Source organism: Podarcis liolepis (assembly GCF_965112155.1).
Source record: "Podarcis liolepis genome assembly, chromosome: 10".
Taxonomy (NCBI): domain Eukaryota; kingdom Metazoa; phylum Chordata; class Lepidosauria; order Squamata; family Lacertidae; genus Podarcis; species Podarcis liolepis.
Genome location: NC_139562.1, coordinates 44,662,362 through 44,680,893, shown reverse-complemented (window position 1 = coordinate 44,680,893; position 18,532 = coordinate 44,662,362). Strand labels below are relative to the sequence as shown.

Genomic DNA, 18,532 nt, shown 5'->3' with positions numbered 1-18,532 from the left:
AATATATGAACTGGAAAACAGCTTTCCCTGGGAAAAACCACACACTCTATTTTATGAATTTTGCATTGTCATTCTCTAACCAAACCATATTAAAGAGAGAGCATGCACTGGGTGCAAATTGCTTGCAAAAAAATCATATAACACATAAATCTGTGTATATTAGCAGGCATGCACACCATATTATGAATTTTCATACGGTTTCTTTGAAAATTGCAAATGTGCACAGAAACTAGATAAACTGAATTTAAGATTGGAAAAATGAGAAACAGAGAGAAATAAAAATTGACAGATCCCTCTCATCTCTTGATACCAATCAACACCTGAATCATTAAGTTGTTTGGGGGGGGGGGTTCCCTGCTTCCTTCACAGCTTAGACAGCCTTTTGCAGCTGGCTTATTAGGATGGGAAATCCTCTTATCCAAGTGTTCTCTTTCCCCCATAATTTAAGGTGTTAAAGGGCCAGAATTCCTAATAACTGAGTGGACTGGAGGCATTGGGTTTGGATGACATACCACCAGACTGGAATGGAATGTTATCTCCCCACCAGGCACCACATTAGATGGTTCAGAATGGTTGCTCCTGCCCTAGGCTTGACTTCTGTAATGCTACTAGATTATAGAGTATGAAGGGCGGGGGGAGATTTTCCCACTGTTTATTTCAACATCCATCTGTAAGTTCTTGCTAGCCCCCCCAAAATGCTATGAAATATTGACCTCTTGATCCAGAAATGTACAAGTAAGGAGGGCGTAATTGGTTTAAATGAGCTGCATTGCATGACTGCACAGTACATTTTAGCCCATAGCCATGCGAGGTAGATCTGAAAGGTCCATTTCCTTGACAGAAGCAGCAAGTCACCAAATCTCAACTCTGGCGGTAAGACTGTGGAGGCCTCTTTGCCTCCTTCCTATTCTGCTTGGATCATAGTAAAGTTCAAAATGTTGAATTTTGAATGTAATGAAAGAACTCAAAACCATTCAATCATCTCCTCACTTTTATACCAGATAACTGGAATATTATTGTAAATCCCATCTAAAAATAAATTAGTTCACTTTTCTAACTAGGAAGGAAGAACATCCCCGTTAGTTAATTAAATTAATAATGCATGTATATTTGATTTTCATCATCTTAATAGTGGTAATATTTTTCCAGAGTGATGCCAGCCTTGTGACTAAGGCGTCTTTTTTTTTTTTTTTTTTGCAATGCAATCATTTTCAGTGCCTACATGGAAAATCTCCCCCACAATTATAACACAGGCTTCTCAGCTTTGCCTGTTAAAAACCTTAAGCTTGAACTTATTAGAGCATCTCATTTATTAGGAAGCACTTGGATTTTTCATTATGATCCAAGCAACAGCACCATAGCATTTTCAAACAGTGCTAAGGACAGTCTAAGTCTCTGTATTGTAAGAGAGACACAGGAATTTGTAGATGACCGTAACCTGACAAATTAAACAGACCCAGATTCTGATACCGCTGGAACAGTCCCTCTCTCATTGTGCCTGGTTGGAGGGGAGGGAGAACCAGGAAGAATTTAAACTAATGAAGGCTTGCAGGATCCCAGACTACAACACTGAACTTTAACAATCCGCTCTCCCAGTTCTGCTACTCTTCCTGTTTAATCCTCCCCTACTCCATATTTCCAGCATAATAATAAGACTTTCCCATCCCATTGGTCCTTCTGTTTGTTTCCTCCCCTGTTCTCTACCAGTGAGGGAGATGTACTGTAATTCTCTATTGTGGCTGATAAGTGCAAACTGTTTAATTATTATTTGCTGAGGTTTAATTTGACTGTTTACTATTAGATCCTGATGGATTGCTGAATGTTGCTTTGCTTGGTATGTTGTTTATTTTAAAGTTATTGTGACTTTTTATATTGGGTCAGATTGTTACTATGAGGCTGGCTCTAGACACATCAAAGAAGTGTTTCAGTTAAATGCGCTGTAAACTTTGTATATGAAAGCGGCTTAGCAAAAATGAAACTCTACACTACCCAGCTGGTGTCACAGTCTTAGAAAGCATAAACAATGCATATAAAGCAATTTTTATTTACCAATGTAGCCAAGTCCTTCATGTTTGGTTAGATTTTTATATGTGTTGGAAGCCGCCCAACACATATATTATTATTTTATTTTACTGGTGCAAGATGCATGTTTTCCTGGACTTCACAGCAGCATGCATAATGCTGTGATGGTTTCAAATAGGGGCTTAATATTGCAAAGATGTCCTTCAGATATTGCAAATGGGAAGCTGGCATCAGGGTGTTTTTTGTTTTTTTTAAACTTGTCTTATTTTACACTGAAAATCCAGATTAAATGAGGAAAAAACATTAAACAAACAAACATGCATGCACGAGGAGCACCTATCCCTATCTGGAAGCACCCTGATTGCAAGCATAGCAAGTGTCCTCACCAACAACAGTAGCACCAACCTCTGGGAACTGGCACTGCAAGTAAAGCCACTAGTATCTCACTTAGCTCACTTTGGGTTAGCCTGTGATTGCAATACCTCTTAAGAGAGCACAGAAATGTACACATTGCTTTTCTTTGTTTTCTAGTAGCTCTGATTAAATAGCATTATGTGACTGACTTCTCTCTCTCTCTCTTTCTGTGTGTTTTAAATTAAAGAATTGTGCTCTCATCTTGTTTTATTACCCACTTGCGAACAACATGTTGGGAAGAGACTGATCTCTTCTTCCCAATACCATAATAATGAATGATGGCAAGACCTGCTTGGTAAATAAATAGAACACACTAAAAGTTGTCTCTCCCTCTGACCTTGCAGCTTCTAAGTAATAAGCTCACAGATAAGTATCTACATCTTCAGTTATATATCCTTCTTTATCTCGGCCTGTTTGTCTGATGGTTTTCTAAGCACTCATACACAGAGCTCCTAAGTATGTCTCATCTTTTGAACCATTGTCTACCCTACTAAGCCTAATGCTCTGAAACACTGACCCTATTTCACCCATGGAGGGGGGAAAAATCCCTAGTTATTTGTTAGAAGCATTTCCAGAGTGCCTGTAAATTACTGTCTATATAAATGGATAGCGAAACAGGCACTTCCCCAGAGCTGGTGAAAATTGCTTTCACTTCCCTCATTGTAAAGGACTACATTTCTTGTGAGGCTGCTGTTAGGGAGCAAGTACATACCCCTCGTATTTTGAAAAGTTAAGTAATTAAGCTGCAGCAGCTACTGATTGTTTTGTAGTACCAGCATTCATCTGTGCAATACAGAAGGTGTACAAAAAGGAGCGAAGAAAGGAGAAGGGGGAAAAAACCTCCTGTTGAAGTGCGGCTAGCTAGCATCATGAGAGATAAAAGGTACTTAAGGTACTGCTGTACAAGCAAAGCTTTGTTATAGGACGGGTGGCTGGATAGCCATAGAAATCCAGACATTACATGAGAGCTCAGCACTTTTAGGAAATGATGCATGAGGTCCAAGAAGACAAAGAGGGATGAGCTAAGGCCTAGACGATACATTGGTTCACTAATCTGTGCCCTTAAGTGCAGGGTGTTTTTTATTTTTTAAAAACCACACATTTTCAGCAAGGGGGTTGAGTGGACGGGGGGGGGGGACTGAATCATGACCTTAGTGTGGGAATCAGTAGGCTTTACCCAACTGCCACCCCCGCCAACACCCCCTGCATCAATATGCATGGCAGGGGGGACGTTCCATTTCCTTAATTGGTGTTCTAATCACAGCAGGGAACAGAGACTCTGGCCCTTGAGGAATGTTACCTGTGCCTAGCTTACCTTTGCTAGCTGACTTCCTCCCATAACTGACAAGCAGTTGCTAGCTGGCCAGCAATTTATTTATTAACTTTGAATACCAGCTTTCATTTGTACACAGCATAAAAAATGCAAGATAAAAACACATAAAAATGAGAACAGCTTATCTATGCTAGCTGACCACCTCCCCTAGCTGATTAGCAGTTTCTAGCTGACCAGGAATTTGAGAGGTGAGGGAGAAGATGTATAATTGAGGAAAGAAGGGCACAGGAGGAAGAGGAGCTGGAGAAACCTCACACATGGTCTAGAGCCATGGTTCCCAATGTGGGGCACACACACCACAGGGGGGCAATTTGATTTTTAAGGGGGGCAATTCGAGAATGAGTTAACAGTTAACGGCCCTTTAAGCTTCCTCCATGTGAATAGGAGTTCACTTTTTGAATAATAAGAATTAATATGTCACGGGGAGGGCATCAGGATTTTAGAGATGCTTAGGTGGGGCATGGCTAAAAAAAGGTTGGGAACCACTGGTCTGGAGACTTATTTCTGTTGAGAGGAAGGGAGAGGGTGGAAACAAGCAGAGTTTGGGGAGGGCTGGTGAGGGAAGGGGCTTGTGGGAAGGTAAAGTTGCAATTGCTGCTGCTGCTGCTGCTGCTGCAGCAGCAGCAGCACCAGAACCTTACCTAAACCCAGAAGAGTGGACCAGGAAGACTGGAGAGTGGAAAAAGTGTGCTGGAATTTCATACACTGGTTTGAACCGAACAATTCAGTTTTTAGCAAGGACTCTCCGGTTATTGTGGTATGATAATAGTGGCATCCTAATAATGCTTACCTCTGTTTGGACCATGTGGACTCTGTGAAGCCTCAGGTCATGCACAGCCCCGTAAATATCCACAGAGTCTTTTGAGTCCAACTGCTGAAGAATTCGATCCAGTGCAATAAAGGTGCCTGTTCTTCCAACTCCAGCACTGAAAAAGAATACAGAAACAGTGTGTCTCCTGATTTGCTGCTCCTCTTCCTCCTCTGGCTAGAAATAGACACTGGAGGCTCAAGCTGAGCTCTCATTTGTATTTCCATCTTTTCAATCCTTTGTGTTTTAACTGAGAGAGAAGCAGGGAAACTTCTCAGTGCTGCCCACCGGCAAAACGGTTGGAAGAATGATCTCTGGGTAGGTACACTTTGCACTTGGGGAAGACATAAACTTCCAATTGGCTATCAGAAGTCCTACCTGTTCAATGAGTCTGGAAAGCAAATAAAGGCCAATACTTTTTGATGCTCTCTTGCCCACCCCCAACCCAGTCTTCAAAGCACTGTTGTCCTGCTAATACCTGCAGTGTACTATGGTTGGTCCTGCACGGGGTGTTCGGTTGATATAATCTCGTACAGTTCTCACAAACTGGATGAGGGACTGGGTGGTTTCCGGTACACCATGGTCTGGCCACACCGTGTAATGGAACTGACGAATGAGTCTAGAGGAATCAAGCTGCTCTTCCTATAAGGTCAATTGAAGGCGGAGGGGAAAATTAGACATAGAAAGCAGACAATATACACCACTGTGTATCTCCGCTGAGTATCAGAGGGCAGGTTCTCACACTGTACAGATAAGGGAGGTGTAGGGAACCTTTGGCCCTCCAGAGGTTGCTGAACCTCAACTCCCAACAGCCCAAGCGATCATGGTCAATGGCCACAGATGAAGGCAGATGTAGTTCAGCAACATCTGGAGGGCCAAAGCTCACACCCCCACCTGACATAAGGGATGACACTTGGCTTTTTATTTCAATTGTAAATAGCTCTCAGTCGGACCAGGAAAAACTGAGAAGGATCTGGCAGATAGGTAGGTATATTAAGTTTATGACACAGCAGCAACCAGGCCATATTTGCCACACACTAGTCAGATCTAACAGTTCAAAGAGTTAGCTGAAAGTTGGGTGCTTCATGCTGTGAAAGTAGAATGATATCTGCATGCCTTTTCAAAACACAAACATAATCTCATGTTTCATTGTAATGTGAGAAACAACTTACACAGAGCAGTTCTTACATGCCTACTCAGAAGTAACTTCCATTTTGTTTAGTGAGACTTACTCCCAGGTAAATAAGTATCGGATTGGGGGACTCCTAGTCTTTAACTTCTGGCCCAAGGAACCAGTTGATTATTTAATACTCAGTCTCTGCTAGTGTAACTTTATTTTTGAGGAAAGCTTGCTAAAATAGTTATATTATACTTACACTGCAAACCTTAAACTCTCTTATTGTCCATTCTGGGAGTACTGACTCAGATAGCATCTGGACTATTAAGTCTCCATAATATAAGGAGTCCTGATCAAAAGGCCAGTAATGGTCACATTTCACCTAAAGAAACAAAGAAGAGTCTGCTTTTACTATCAGAAGAATAGATTTACTTTTATGCCTATATTCCCTTTGGTAATCAATAAACAAAAATGACAAAACATAACATCAGTTGATGTGAATTCTTTATATTTAACTTTAAAAGGCCCAGCAAATTATAGACAATTATATACAGTTACATGGATGGCACAAATTATGATGTATTCTCTTCTAGAAGCAGAGTGCAGATTTTATCAGGATGCAAATTACAACTGTAGAATGCTAGGGTGCTTTCAGACAGAGGGTTTTTAGTGCTGCCCACTCATTATTCTCCCACAGTAAGCCATGCAACTAGCCACGCTTCAACAGGTACACCCTGCTATCTTCTGTCATGTCAATGTTCACTCATTTCTTATGGGGAAAAGAGTAGCAATTTCACATTAAAATGACAGTTGTCCTGTGCATCAATAGCATCGCTGATCCACACCCTGCCTTCCTGCTGGAAGATAATCACATTAGCACACTGATCTGCCACTGGAGGACTAATGGCTCCAAGCCAGAAGGCTACTTGGATTAACTTCTGTAGATCTTTTCATGCATCTGTCGTGAAGCTCTTTACACGATGTGGAATGCAACATGTCCTGACCCTGGTTGGGTTATCTCAAGTGCTAGTGTGAGAAATAGATACATATATGTAATCAAGAAACAGGAAAGCTATTTACTCACCCGACCCTTCTCAACACATTGGGTTACCATGACAACATTGTGAACATTCTGTTCCCATGCCATTTTCCAGAAATCATCCTTTGTGCCGGGCAGAGGTCCTTGAGTTGCGATATATTCCCTGCGAAAATTATTGCCCTGCCAATTTAGAAACCTATGATTAGTTTAGATAGTGTCGTTGTATGCAGAGGCATCTTTCTTGGATAACTGGCTTTAAAGCACAGTGCTGAAGGTTGCTTCGAGGCTTGAGAGCAGTTAGGTGATTGGAGAAGAGAAAGAGAGAATGTGTCAGTGCATTGAATCACCGGGATCAAAAGGCACTGTACTCCAAGCACCATGCCGCAAAACAATACCATCCATTCCTCACCAGCCAATCGTCCTTGCCCTCTCAAGATCAACTCACACAATGCAAAACAGAGAATGATGCAAGAGGAGAGAGCAGGCTTTTATTTAAAAGATGCCTGAAGGACAAATAGCTCTAGGTAAAAAAAAGACTAACGGTTTTAAAATTAAAAAACAACAGCAAGCACTCTGGCCCAGATTATGATCAAAGCCTATCCACTGATTCTTCCCAAGGAAAATGTTAAAAGTAAAGGTAAAGGTACCCCTGACCATTACATCCAGTCGCGGATGACTCTGGGGTTGTGTGTTCATCTCGCTCTATAGGCCGAGGGAGCTGGCGTTTGTCCACAGACAGCTTCCGGGTCATGTGGACATCATGACTAAACCGCTTCTGGCAAACCAGAGCAGTGCATGGAGACGTCGTTTACGTTCCTGATGGAGCGGTACCTATTTATCTACTTGCACTTGATGTGCTTTCGAACTGCTAGGTGGGCAGGAGTTGGGACTGAACAATGGGAGCTCACCCCATTGTGGGGATTCGAACCGCCGACCTTCTGATCGGCAAGCCCTAGGCTCTGTGGTTTAACCCACAGCACCACCTATGTCCCTTCTGATGAAAATAGGGATGTCCTATTCCATTATTAATAATAATGTTAACAATAATAATAATACTCTGCTCATCTGACTGGGACCTAAAAATGGGAGCTCACCCTGTCGCGGGGAGAACCGCCGACCTTCTGATCAGCAAGCCCAAGGGTCTGTGGGTTAGACCACAGTAAATTCAGTTTACCCAACAACTTGGATCTTGTTGGGAGATATTTATTAGCTCCTCTTGTTCATGTTATCTGTATTGTACTAGGCCAGCCTTTACCAACCTGCCCCCCTCTGGCTGTTTTGGATTACATTTCCCATCAACCCCAGGCAGCATCGGCAATGGCAAGGGATGATGGGAATTGTAGTACAAAGCTTCTGGGGAGCACTGGCATGGCCAAAGCTGTTCAAATCCCTCATCAGCCATCAGACTCATTAGGTGAAATTCGGCCACTTGTCCCTATCTTGCCTACCTCATAGGTTCATTATGAGAATAGAATGGGAGAAGGAGAACCATTATGTAAACAGAAGGATGGGCAGGATCAATAACAACGGAAATAATATCCTAAACTGGGATGTCATGGCAACAAAGTCACCCAATCAATTCATCAAGGTCTTCTGGAGTGTTCACAAATATAATTACAATAGATGACAGAGTGAAAATCTTAACATTGAGTGTTCACAACAGTATAGCTCATTGTCCTTCAGCCTTGGGTCTCTGAATCCCCCATGATTGGCTAAGCAGTTTGAGGATGATGGGAGATGCTGTCCAACAATACAGGGGAACCCATGGTTGAAGAACACTGGTTTACCTTATGAGACGAAAGCAAAACGTAAATGTGATTTAGGAAAACACTAATACAGGGATTAGAAACCAGATCACAGGTTGTGGGAGGTAGATAGACCACCACGGATAGGACATTATTTGGTGATCTATGGATCTGGAGGCATTCTGCCATTTATGACAAATGAGAGTGTAATCTTTGCCAGTTGTGCTTTAATGTAAGATATGCATGCTTTCAAGATGAAATACAATTTCGGGCACTGTGTGCCAAACAGTTGTACCTATCTGTAGAGGTTCCACAAAGACAGAGATATTTAAAAAGTTGTTCTTGGCTGATTCTAATGCTGCACACACAAAGCTACAGAAAGTCCAGAAAATGGCCTTAAGTGATTACTGAATTTCAATTCTATGGCAGCCCGCCAGGCACAATTTTCAAATTTGGATTGTAAGTATAACTGGGCTGGGTATGAGGATTAGAGGTTTATGAACTTGAGTAAAGATTGCTGCCAAATACCCAATTTTTAAAAGAGCTGTAAAAAGGAAGAATGGAGTCACTTACTGGGATATAGCTTGCATTGATATAGTCAGAGCATGGGTCATCATCTACATTTGAAAGTTTTACTCTCGTTGTGTCATCTGTGGAAGAGATTCATTGCAAAAACATTTTCACTATTGGTTCCCTTAATTTTAATAAATGCATAACAATGAATATGTACTGACAGTCAAGGTGGGAATCTAAATATCCAATTGTATGTAGCAATGATGGTCCATATTTATTCAGTATGTTTCATCTAGGCATGCTAGAAATGGGGGCCTGGAATTTCTTAACTGGGAGACAAATCATGCTAATGACTCTAAAGGTTAAACAAAAAATGCATTAGATTATTATTATTATTATTATTTTAAAAATCCACAAAGTTTTCACCTCCCCAAAATCACTAGTGGCTGAGGTTCTGGTAAGTAACAAAAATGGTAAAACTCCATACAATATTGCGAGGATGAAAAAGCCTTTTTCTTTGTTTTTTGCTTCCAAGGCTGCTCTAATGGATTTGCCCCATTATCAGAGCCCAGAATGAGGCTGGGTGCAAGCCAGAATTTGCAACATATGACAGCAACATGGAACTATGGAAAGTAATACCCAAGAGTGAAGAAGAAGAAGAAGAAGAAGAAGAAGAAGAAGAAGAAGAAGAAGAGGAGTTTGGATTTGATATCCCGCCTTTCACTCCCTTTAAGGAGTCTCAAAGCGGCTAACATTCTCCTTTCCCTTCCTCCCCCACAACAAACACTCTGTGAGGTGAGTGGGGCTGAGAGACTTCAGAGAAGCGTGACTGGCCCAAGGTCACCCAGCAGCTGCATGTGGAGGAGCGGAGACGCGAACCCGGTTCGCCAGATTACGAGACTACCACTCTTAACTACTACACCACACTGACTCTCAAGTGAAAAGGACAATGGGTTAATTCGACATTATTTTGCATCTGAGCAATTTCCCTTCTGTGTTGACTGCACACCTGTGGTTCCCTATGAGGAATTAGCATAGGAGAGACTTGAGTGCCATTTGACTTGCAGGTGTAGTGAGCAAGCACAACTGGGATTATAAACCCCAGTGGGCAGCAGCAGTTGGTGGGTGGTGTAGGCAGGGAATACAGTGGTACCTTGCAAGACGAATGCCTCGCAAGACGAAAAACGCGCAAGACGAAAGAGTTTTCCGTTTTTTGAGTCGTTCCACAAGACGAATTTTCCTATGGGCTTGCTTCGCAAGACGAAACGTTTTGCGAGTTCTTGCGAGTCTGTTTCCTTTTTCTTAAAGCCGCTAAGCCATTAATAGCCGCTAAGCTGCTAAGCCGTTAATAGCCGCTAAGCCGCTAATAGCCGTGCTTCGCAAGACGAAAAAACCGCAAGACGAAGAGACTCGCGGAACGGATTAATTTTGTCTTGCGAGGCACCACTGTAGCTCTGCATCTGGCTTCTGAATGGAGAGCGCTACTGCCGCTTACCAAGAGGAAGAGGGATGAGGCAGCAGGAGTGTTGAGTTGCCTCCATTGCCACACCCACACTGGGCTCTTCATGCCTTGTCCCTCCCCCTCTTGGTAAGTGGCAATGATACTGTTCATTCAGAAGCCAGTTGAACAATGCTGCCCTGCCCAACTGCTGCTAGCGGCAGATACCTAAACCCCAAATCTGTGCTATCATAGAAGGAATAGGCCCTCATTAGAAAGGATAGCTATTCTGTGCTATACTGCGATGTGTCCTGAAACTATAAGCATCTACGGCAGGCATCCCCAACCTTTGGCCCTCCAGATGTTTTGGACTACAATTCCCATCATCCCTGACTATTGGTCCTGTTAGCTAGGGATCATGGGAGTTGTAGGCCAAAACATCTGGAGGGCCGCAGGTTGGGGATGCCTGATCTACAGCATATTTTCTTCCAGTGTATGCTCACCTCTACCACACAGAACTATCCTCTTCATCAGCGGTGGCCAACTCCCAAGAGACTGAGATCTACTCACAGAATTAAACACTGGCAGTGATCTACCCACTTTTGGGGGGTAAAGGTTGTTGAGCTTTTTTTAGGAAGGAGGAAATTCAAGCCTAAGCTCAAGGGAGAAAGTGGACCAGCCACTCACCAACAGATCGCTGGGCAAACAAACAGCCTCAACTGAGTAAACTCTGTCTTCCATTCTGCAGATTGTGCAACAATGGAGGGCGGGGTGAGGGAGCGGGCTGGATTCTATTTTACCTACACTAAGGAAAGGGTCCCAGCGATCGACTGCAATCTACCAAAAACCTTCCGGGGATCTACCAGTAGATCGTGATCGACCTGTTGGACATCCCTGCTCTTCATGGTTATTTAAGAATAACCATTTAGTATAATGGTCATTTAGGGGGGAAAGGATTCCTGGGCCTTTAATAGTTGTGTAGAAGAAGGAATTTCAACATGAAAGTCACACCTGCAGAATTTCCCCGTTACACAACAATTAAAGGTGGAGTAATCTTGTCCTCATTTTTATCTGGCTGCCCTCTCTTTTGGTGAAATATAGTAGCTGAAAACTTTCAGAAGCACGATGCAGAAATATGGGGTTGGAAATTAATCCTTACAGGCAAATATACTGGGAATTATTCCAACTGGCTGCAAAACCTCTGATTAGCTAAGGCAGGAATTGACAATATAGAAGAAATATACATGTAGATTTTTAGATGTGTCATCAGGCTATTTCTTTTGTATCTTATATAATGGACAATTTTATAACAAAGCCAGAGAACCAGGAATCAGTGTTCCTTGGGTTTGTGCAAGAACATCTCCATGTGTTCTTGTGTTTTCTTTTTCCTGACTGCAGTTCCTCATACTACTGGATGGCTATACTGGATGGCTTTGGAGCAGCTTTCAGGTTCCAGATTTTGAGTTTCTTGGGACACTACTTTAGGTAGCAGAAGGTACAAGAGGGTGCAAGGAGGGGAGAAATGATGATGAGCTGATTCTTCCATGACTCCAAGATCAAGGAAGAGAGATGGCGGACCGGTTAGCATATAGACATGCCCAGCTGTTGAGGTTTCACAGTGCACAAAAGTCTTCTGGAGGCACAGCAGCAAATGAAAAATGTATTTCATTGCAGCCATAAAAATTGGTTGCATTCTTCATTCTCCTCTTATTACCTTTTAGCAAGCAAGTAATATGATAAGCTTGCCCGATTAGGATTTCCCACAAAACCTCTATTCCTGGACAGAGTGGAGTCATATGACCATGTTTTGTGGATTAAAATTAGATCTTCTGTCCCCAGTTCTTTTCTCAAACAAGTCTGCATTTATGGGACAGGACACTTGCTTGTGTGAAGCTGAGATGCGGACTTCACCATGGGGCTAAATTCTGTTACAACACTGTAGCCCAGATTTTTGTCTCCAAAGATTCATTATTGGATACATTGGGTACTACTTTTATTAATAGCTGAAAGAAAAACCCTCCCACATGAAATTATACTAAAAACGGAAATGTTGCTTGAGAAGTTTCTTAGCTTTGGGATATCTTCTCTCTGATCTCTTAAACTGACCCTTCAAAAAGATGTCATGGAAGGTTCGGTTGACGCCTTCACCAGTCAAGATGAGGGAGGCTGTTCCTCTTATCTTGGCTATTTGACTTGGGAGTCCTCACTGTCTCAGTAAATGTTCCCAAAACATGAGAGAGTATACTATGGAGACCCTGTTTTTATTGCTATTCTCTTCTCTACGTGTTGCAGTAGAGTTCTTAGAGTTTGTAGATGAAAAAAACACATGCACTCTTTGAAAACGCATCCTACTTTCACTTGTTCTGTGTTCTAAAGTCATGGTCCATTAATCTTTCTGTGGACTTTAAATTTATTCTGATAGATAAAAGAAAAATCTACTGCCTACCAAATCAGTAATGTTGGTTGAGTGATTTATGGGCGTATTAGAACAGGTTTGGTTTCTGGGTTTTTTGAGCAAATACTAAACTCGGCTGTTTGTCTTTTGGCTGATCACATAAAACCACCCATGCATGCAAAGGTTGCTATTTATTGCTACATCTGCCTACCATCAACAGTGACAATTCAGCAAAATTGCTTTAACGGCTGAAGCCTTTCATAACCAAGATGAACATTATTAGTCACTGCACTTTGGGTGCGAAGTGAGAGAGTTCTCTCGTTATGCGACCTGCAGTATGAATATCAAAGGGTTAAGACCCCTTGATGGGAGTGGTGCTTTTCTGCCAGGTAGAAGTACTGGGATGAAGGATATCCCTATTTCCTGTCTCTCTTATTCTTGCTGAAAAGATGTAGGAAGAGAAAAAGAAAAGGCTTGCATCCAGCAGGAAACTTACAGGGCAATATATTATTGTATCGATTTTTCCCTCTGTTCTCTGGCAAAAGTGCTATGTCACACAATTGGTTTCGACCCACATCCTTTAGATCCTGCAAAATCCAAAAGAAAGAAAAGGGGAGATGAAAATGGTTAAATTATATTAATATATGGTCTCTATAGCACATCAGCTATCCAAGACTAAAGGATGGAAACAGATGTGTGATTGAATTCAAGCAGTTCTGGGTTTGTGCCAAGTACCAAGTGCTTCAAGCCTTTGATCCTCACCTCTCCAAGGCAATTTCTAGTGCTAAGCTACTATACAATAGAGCCACTTCTCATCATGCCAGATGAATCTGTTGCTTAGAAACTTAGGAACTTGCTTAAATAAATGCAAATAATAAAGACTTTGGAGGCTGACATGCAATGTACTCGTATTGTCCATAGAGGATCAACCTGGAAATCACAAGAAAGGAATGTGATGTTCCACTCAGGTCCTGCGCAGGTGTCCTGCCAGCCCCCCACCATAGGCAACTGGTTGGCCTCTGTGAGAACAGGATGCTGCACAAGATGGGCATGATCCAGGATGGCTCTTCTTAATCAGATTGAGAGGGGATGCCTGAGGGCGAAGTACAAAGATGGATGAGCTGCACTGCTCAGAGACCCAATGAATGCCAACCAAGAGTGGAAAAGCACCATATATACATACTGTTGGGTACTGCAAAGGAGAAACAGCAGAGAGGGGACAAACCAGGAGGAACAAATAGTGCACAGTAATATTCAGCAGCCACTTCAGGTCAAAATGCTGATATAAACAGTTTGTGTCACTTGCTGAAAACTGTTGAGCAAGGACCCCAAAATGGCACCTGCATTTTTTAGCCTAGGCCCTAGAGCCCTAATCCACTGATACCTCCTGCTGGCACCTGCTGCTATCTATGTCATGTCCCTTTCCATCTTGATTCCCAGTATACCTGAAGGAGCGTCTCCACCCCCATCATTCTGCCTGGACGCTGAGGTCCAGCGCCAAGGGCCTTCTGGCAGTTCCCTCATTGCGAGAAGGGAGGCTGCAGGGAACCAGGCAGAGGGCCTTCTCGGTAGTGGCGCCCGCCCTGTGGAACACCCTCCCATCAGATGTCAAAGAGAACTACCTGGCATTTAGAAGACATCTGGAGGGAAGTTTTGAATGTGTGACATTTTAATGTATTTTTAATCTTTGTTGGAAGCCGCCCAGAGTGGCTGGGGAAACCCAGACAGATGGGCAGGGTACAAATAAAATAAAATAATAATAATTATTATTATTCCCAAACAATGCAACATTTTCTCCCTGTGTATGTCAACCGCCACTGATTCGGTCTCCTTTAATATGACTGGCCTTGAGTCAATGCATTGTGAATGATAGCCAGATGTACCTAAACAGCCCATTCTTTTCACTCTGTTTGGTCCTTACCTCATATTCCTTTGACAGGAGGTAGTTTGAGTCTGCTTGGAGTTTGGTGAAGTGCATTTCAAACTGACTGACTTTTACTGGGCTAAAACATTCAAAGCAGGGTGTGGGGAGGGGCAAGGAGAGAAAGAAAACACCATATGTTAACGCATTATTAAAACAAAGAGCCAGTATTTTCCAACGCAGTAGAAAGGATGACTTAGCATTGGCTCTTACCTGGACATTTTCCGGCTCCTTCAGGTTATTTGGAAAGAAAGAAAAAGAAAGAAAAGGTCAGGTGGTGATTAGACAGACTGCATTGTTCAAGGATGCCAGGGCAAGCACTTTGACCTTACCCTTTTTGTCCCAAGTTCAGGTGAACAGAGAGCGGTCTGTCCCTGCGAATGCTCATTCTCACCGTTGGTCTTTCATGGCCACTACTGCAACACAAGAAGTTGTCAAGTGTTTGTTACATCTAGTGCCCTAGTGAGGGAGATATGTTGTTTTGCCCTGCCAGGACAGCCACCTCCTGTGGCCGAAAGCAAATCATGTCTGTTACAAGAACAATTAAAGACTGAATCATTGCAACATCACACTCCTCTATTTTTCTGTGTGATGCTGCTGCTTTGCACATGATGTATCTCCTCTTCAAAGCACAGTACAGTGGTACCTTGGGTTACAGACACTTCAGGTTACATACGCTTCAGGTTACAGACTCCGCTAACCCAGAAATAGTACCTTGGGTTAAGAACTTTGCACACACAGAGAGCGCGTGCGCGCTTAGGACCTACTGAGGAATAGCTTCAAAAGGTGCAACTATAAAATCGTAGTTCTCGCATTTAGAGCACCTGTCATAAAGTGAAATTTACATTGCATGATGAATAAGTTTACATTTATTCTTTCTGGCGCCAGAAATAAATAAATGTGAATTTCTACTCACTTTGCTTTTCGTCTGCAGACAAGCAATGCAGTGACAGCCACCAGCATAATTATTAGGAACAGACCAGCGCTCACCCCTTCAACAACTCCAAGTGAGGGCTCTGAAACAATTGTATACACGGATCAGAGTTTTAAAGTTAGAAGAAAGGTCATGATATAATAGTCTATGTCTACCTTTTGCTGTTTTCTGATACAATTCCTAGCAAGGATCTGCACATGCAAACACATGTGCGTGCACACAATGGGAGTTTCGACTGAATTATGTAACTGTTAGAACCACTGCCAGTTTGCTTATACTGTTGTTGTTATTTCAGTTTGCAGTTTCAGCAAACGTAAGAAAAGCCCTGCTGGATCTGCCCCAAAGGCTCATATTGTCAAGCATCCTGCCTTTAGATGGCCAACCAGAAACCTAAGGGAAGTTTGCAAGCAGGACCTGCAGACCACAACACTCTTCCCACCCCTTGGGTCCCAGCAGCAGGCATTCAGAAGCATACTGTCTCCAACTGTGGAGGGAGAACATAGCTATCAGGGTTAGCAATACCTAATTCCTTCATGGGCAAAGGGAAGTATTCTATCAGTTACCAGGACAAACAGCAGAAGAGGGGTTGTTACTTTCATCTCCTGTTTTATCTTCCTACCTGTGATTCCAAGCCAACGGTAATGCAGAGGCACAACATTATTTAAATTTAAATTTATAAACCAACCTGTGACCATTTGGTCAAACCACAATATAGAAACTCCTGAATGAAGAGCAAAAAAAACAACAAAAAAAACACACACACAAAAAAACAAAAAAAACAAGTGTGTGTGTGTGGGGGGGGATAACTGTGTTAAAAATAAACATTCTAGTGCTGAACCCATATTATTTCAGCTTTCAAAAGTACGTACTGTAATTATGAAATGCAGAAAATGCTTAAATAAAGAAGGAGCGAAGAAAAAGAAATCCTTAAAGCAGAACAGTATAAAACTTTACGAGTCCCAGTCAGCACTGGCTGAAATTAAACCATGCTTTTAGACTTGCAAAATCATCTTCTGATGACCAGTCCCTATCAAGAGGCAGGCTTCCACATTCTCCACAACAGCAGACGCTCTCCAGAGATTCATCAAAGGCGGCTTGCTACAGAGTCTCCAACTGAAGACGGCATGAACCATGTTGCTTACAGGTTCTCATTAAACAGCAGGGCTGAATCAGCCTTCTAAATGGATGGATTTGACGAAAGTCACTTTTGGCCAACATAGAGCTCTACAAACCCCTTCCTGCTGTCTTTTGTCTCCATCAAATGCTCAGGTTTTAGATACCTTGAAATGCTTCATAAGTAGGAAGGGAAACTGACCTGACTCGGTAACAATTGGCAAAGAGAAATAGGTATCAGAGAACAGGGGCTCAGGAAGTTCCTTCAGGTCTTCTTTGAAGAGTTGTGTGAAAGCCCGAATGCTGATCCTGGAAAGAAGGGGAATGGTTTTTAAAATTAGATTTCCCTGGGATGTATAATTTACAATGATAGTCCTAAATGGAAGGAAGCATTTGAATTATTAAGGGTTATAGGAATACTGATTATTAAACCAGGGCTGGGGAACTTGTGGCTCTCCAGATCTTGATGGACTACAACACCCATGATCCATGACCAAAAGCCACGTGGCTGGGACTGAGGCCAATGATATCTGGAGGGCCAAAGGACCCCAGTTCTGTATTAAAGGCTGCACAAAGTAATAAGATATACAAAGCCAGGTTTCTGACCTGTCACTACTTGTAATTTACTAGTCATTTCCATCTCCTACTGCTTTAGAGTGATGCAACAGCCAGCCAGAAAGCATCTGTAATGTGCCCATATTGGGCCAAGGCCACAACACTTTGAAGTGTGGGGACGGAGAAGAAGTTTTAACGCTTCCCATCCTCTCCTCTGTGTACTTTCCTTGACTTAAATTACCCCACATTCAAAGCTACTATTAGCTGCAGTGGTAATGTTGGGATACAGGGCCTGTATTGCAGCAAGAGGTCAGCAAAGCTGTTTTGGTTACTCTCAGTTTCTGATATTTCCAAGTCTAAATTAAGTTATCCACATATCTACATCAGTTTGCACACATGCATGCATATGCACACTAAAAGTCCTAATGGAAATTTATCAACATTTCAGTGTGAATTTCTCCTAACGCACACATTTTTGCAAAGAAGAAGAAGAGGAGTTTGGATTTGATATCCCGCCTTTCTCTCCCTTTAAGGAGTCTCAAAGCGGCTAACATTCTCCTTTCCCTTCCTCCCCCACAACAAACACGCTGTGAGGTGAGTGGGGCTGAGAGACTTCAGAGAAGTGTGACTAGCCAAAGGTCACCCAGCAGCTGCATGTGGAGGAGCGGGGACGTGAACCTGGTTCCCCAGATTACGAGTCTATCGCTTTTAACCACTACACCATACTGGCTCTCAAAGCATTTCCTTGAATATAATGCATCTTTGTATGTCATTTCCACAAATATCTGTGTTTTTATGCCCTTTTTACCCTAAGACATTTTACATTTTATTTGACTGGAGAAGTGCGATTTTTGGAAAAATGCTGCATTCTGATTTTCATATTGTTTTGGAAAGTCTAGATTGGGGAAGATCGCCTCTAAATGCAAACTTAATCAGATTTCTCTTCCATTCCCAATTGTACCTGCTTTCCTCTTATTCTACAACCGTTAGCAACTTCAGACTATTTGTGCGTGTGTGATTTAAATAAGGGAAACTGTTAGAAAGAGTTAAGCCTGCTTTTCTAGCACTGTGGGCTTAATCCAATCCCTCTGTGGTTTCTTTTTTTGTAAATAAAAGGGCTTTGAGCAATCCAGTCATGGATCTCCTGAGCTCTCTGCAGTTTCGCTCCTAATAATTTAAGAAAGA

General features: G+C 42.4%; 1 protein-coding gene across 5 annotated transcripts in view; it reads right to left on the bottom strand.

The window, feature by feature from the left end:
• PTPRB (protein tyrosine phosphatase receptor type B) overlaps positions 1–18,532 on the bottom strand; it is a 74,359-nt gene that overhangs the window by 3,104 nt on the left and 52,723 nt on the right. For 4 of the 5 annotated variants that reach the window (XR_014516566.1, XR_014516567.1, XR_014516568.1 and 1 more), the window contains 11 exons: positions 16,995–17,101; positions 15,662–15,761; positions 15,078–15,161; positions 14,959–14,976; positions 14,746–14,827; positions 13,321–13,411; positions 9,052–9,128; positions 6,779–6,913; positions 5,954–6,076; positions 5,056–5,219; positions 4,560–4,695 (listed from right to left, as the gene is read on the bottom strand). Coding sequence is in view for 1 of the 5 variants with exons in the window: in XM_083463201.1 (XP_083319327.1) it covers positions 4,560–4,695; positions 5,056–5,219; positions 5,954–6,076; positions 6,779–6,913; positions 9,052–9,128; positions 13,321–13,411; positions 14,746–14,827; positions 14,959–14,976; positions 15,078–15,161; positions 15,662–15,761; positions 16,995–17,101 (1,117 nt within the window). In the remaining 4 variants the exon portion in view is untranslated. Of the gene's footprint in view, positions 1–4,559; positions 4,696–5,055; positions 5,220–5,953; positions 6,077–6,778; positions 6,914–9,051; positions 9,129–13,320; positions 13,412–14,745; positions 14,828–14,958; positions 14,977–15,066; positions 15,162–15,661; positions 15,762–16,994; positions 17,102–18,532 lie in introns of all 5 variants that reach the window. The other variant, XR_014516565.1, reaches the window with a different exon arrangement.